General features: G+C 58.2%; 1 protein-coding gene across 1 annotated transcript; it reads left to right on the top strand.

Annotated features, from left to right (window-relative positions):
- Window positions 1-282: 282 nt before the first annotated feature.
- Window positions 283-2,055, top strand: LOC123170426 (UDP-glycosyltransferase 90A1). Its single transcript, XM_044588291.1, has one exon. The coding sequence runs from the start codon at window positions 556-558 to the stop codon at window positions 1,969-1,971; it is 1,416 nt and encodes a 471-aa protein (XP_044444226.1). The 5' UTR covers window positions 283-555; the 3' UTR covers window positions 1,972-2,055.
- Window positions 2,056-2,377: the final 322 nt, after the last annotated feature.

Genomic DNA, 2,377 nt, shown 5'->3' on the forward strand with positions numbered 1-2,377 from the left:
CAGTTCCAGATTGTGACCTATCGTGGTGCTGGCTTGGGGGACATCTGCTTCGCCTACTCGAGGAATCCAGGACCCAAGTTGGTGCATTACGCGACGAATACTGCCTGGTGAAAAACAGACGCAGCGTTCTTATACATTGTTCAATAAATGCTGAATGATCCACATGCAAACGAGTGACGCCGATAAGCATACCACCGGATGCCGTGCGCCAAAGGAGCTTTTCGCCTATGAGGGACCGTTCTTCAATTGGAGTGGTGGTGGCTGATATCAAGTCTTTGTCTGAAGGTTTCTCTTCAGTGTCCTTCAAACATGTTCGTCGGCATTTAAATGTTCCTGCTCATGTGCTAGCTAAATCTTGTATGAACTCTTCTAGTCTTTGTGTGTTCCATTCTGTTCCGGATTGCATCCGGCAAACTCTGTGTAATGTTGTTCATTGATCTATAAAGCCGGCGTTCTCTCTCTCAAAAAAAGGAGCTTTTCGCCAACAGCTGCACTACCCATACAAGAGACAGACACGCGCACACACACAGCTACACACCAATAACTTCACTATCCATGGCTGCTTCACCGCCGCTCCGTCACGTGGCCATGCTCCCCTTCATGGCGAAAGGCCACGCCATGCCGCTCCTCCACCTCGCGCATCTCCTTCTTGGCCGCCGCCTCGCCTCGGCCGTCACCTTCTTCACCACCCCGCGCAACGCGCCCTTCATCCGCGCTGGCCTCGCTGGTGCCGGCGCCGGCGCCGCGGTCGTCGAGCTTCCGTTCCCCTCCGAGCAGGACGCCCCGCAGAGCACGGACGAGCTCCCATCGTCGACCAGTCTTGTCGACTTCGTCACCGCGGTGGCGGCGCTCCAGCCGGCGTTCGCGGACGCGCTCGCCAAGATCGAGCCCAGGCCGGACCTGCTCGTCCACGACGGATTCCTCCGGTGGGCCAAGGACATCGCCGACGAGCTCGGCATGCCGCGGCTTGTCACCCTCGGCTTCGGCGGCTTCGCCACGTACGTCAACCGGGCAGTCACGGCACACAGGCCGAACGCACGCGTGAGCTCGCCGTCCGAGCCGTTCCCGGTCCACGGTGTGCCGGACCTCCGCCTCACGAAGGCCGACCTCAACCCGCCGTTCGACGACCCGGAGCCTTCCGGCCCGCACTGGGACTTAATTTGCAAGAACCGCATCAGCATGTACTCCAGCCGGGGCATCATCGTCAATTCCTTCCACGAGCTGGAGTCGATCTACATCGACCTGTGGAACCGGGAGTTCGACATCAAGATGTGGCCGATCGGACCGCTCTGTCTCGCGGCCTCCGAACCGGCGGTCCAGACCAAGGACGACCGTGAGATCTCAGAGTGGCTCGACTCGAGGCTCGCCATGGACCGGCCGGTCCTCTATGTCGCGTTCGGCTCGCAGGCCGAGCTGAGCCGGGCACAGCTGGAAGAGATCGCCGTCGGGTTGGACAACTCCGGTGTGGACTTCCTATGGGTGGTCCGGTCCAAATGGCTCAATCCAGATGACCGGTTCAATGACAGGTTCGGAGACAGGGGCAAGGTTGTCGAAGGTTTCATCAACCAGCTCGGAGTGCTGGGTCACAAATCAGTGAAAGGATTTTTCACCCACTGCGGATGGAACTCTGTGCTGGAGAGCATCACCATGGGCGTGCCAATACTGGCGTTCCCAATGGCGGCCGAGCAGAAGCTCAATGCCAAATTCGTCGTGGACGTGATCCATGTGGGGCTCCGAGTTCGGCCGAAGGAAGACGCCAACAAGGCAGGTAGCGGGTTGGTTATGAGTGGAGACGTGCAGGTGTTGGCAAGGGAACTGATCTTGGGAGAGGAAGGGAAACGCGCCGCTGCTAGAGCTGGTGAGCTCTCCGTGTCTTCTAGAAAGACCATGGACATAGGTGGGTCCTCGTTTGAAAACTTGGCGCAGATGGTTCAGGAGGTCAGTGAGACCCATGCCAATAATGGTGAGTAAATATAATCGTTGCTATGTGGTTGATGCGGGCTAGTCGTCCAGGCTTAGTATGAAACTCATAATTGATGTCGATGTTTGTTTGGAGCTTTGTACTGGTGGACCGTGCACCGTCCGGTCTCCTATTTCCAACCGTCTGATCCCGTCATCCCGTCATAGCAGGTCGTTTTCTCGCCCCCATCTTAGATCACGCGACAGCGGGTCGTCTTCCTCCCCTCCATGTCTCAAATCCAACCACCAGGCACGCATGGGGCCGTGGCTGCACCCACCCCACGCCGACAATAGCTCGCCGCCCTGGCCGTCTGTCGCTGGCCTCGCCGCTGTCGTCTCATGTCTTTCTCGCCGATCCACACATGCAACAATTTTCGCCCGCAGTTGCAGCTCCCTCACTAGCGATGGCAGCTTCGGT

The sequence above is a fragment of the Triticum aestivum genome, chromosome 7D (genome assembly GCF_018294505.1).
Source record: "Triticum aestivum cultivar Chinese Spring chromosome 7D, IWGSC CS RefSeq v2.1, whole genome shotgun sequence".
Lineage (NCBI taxonomy): Eukaryota > Viridiplantae > Streptophyta > Magnoliopsida > Poales > Poaceae > Triticum > Triticum aestivum.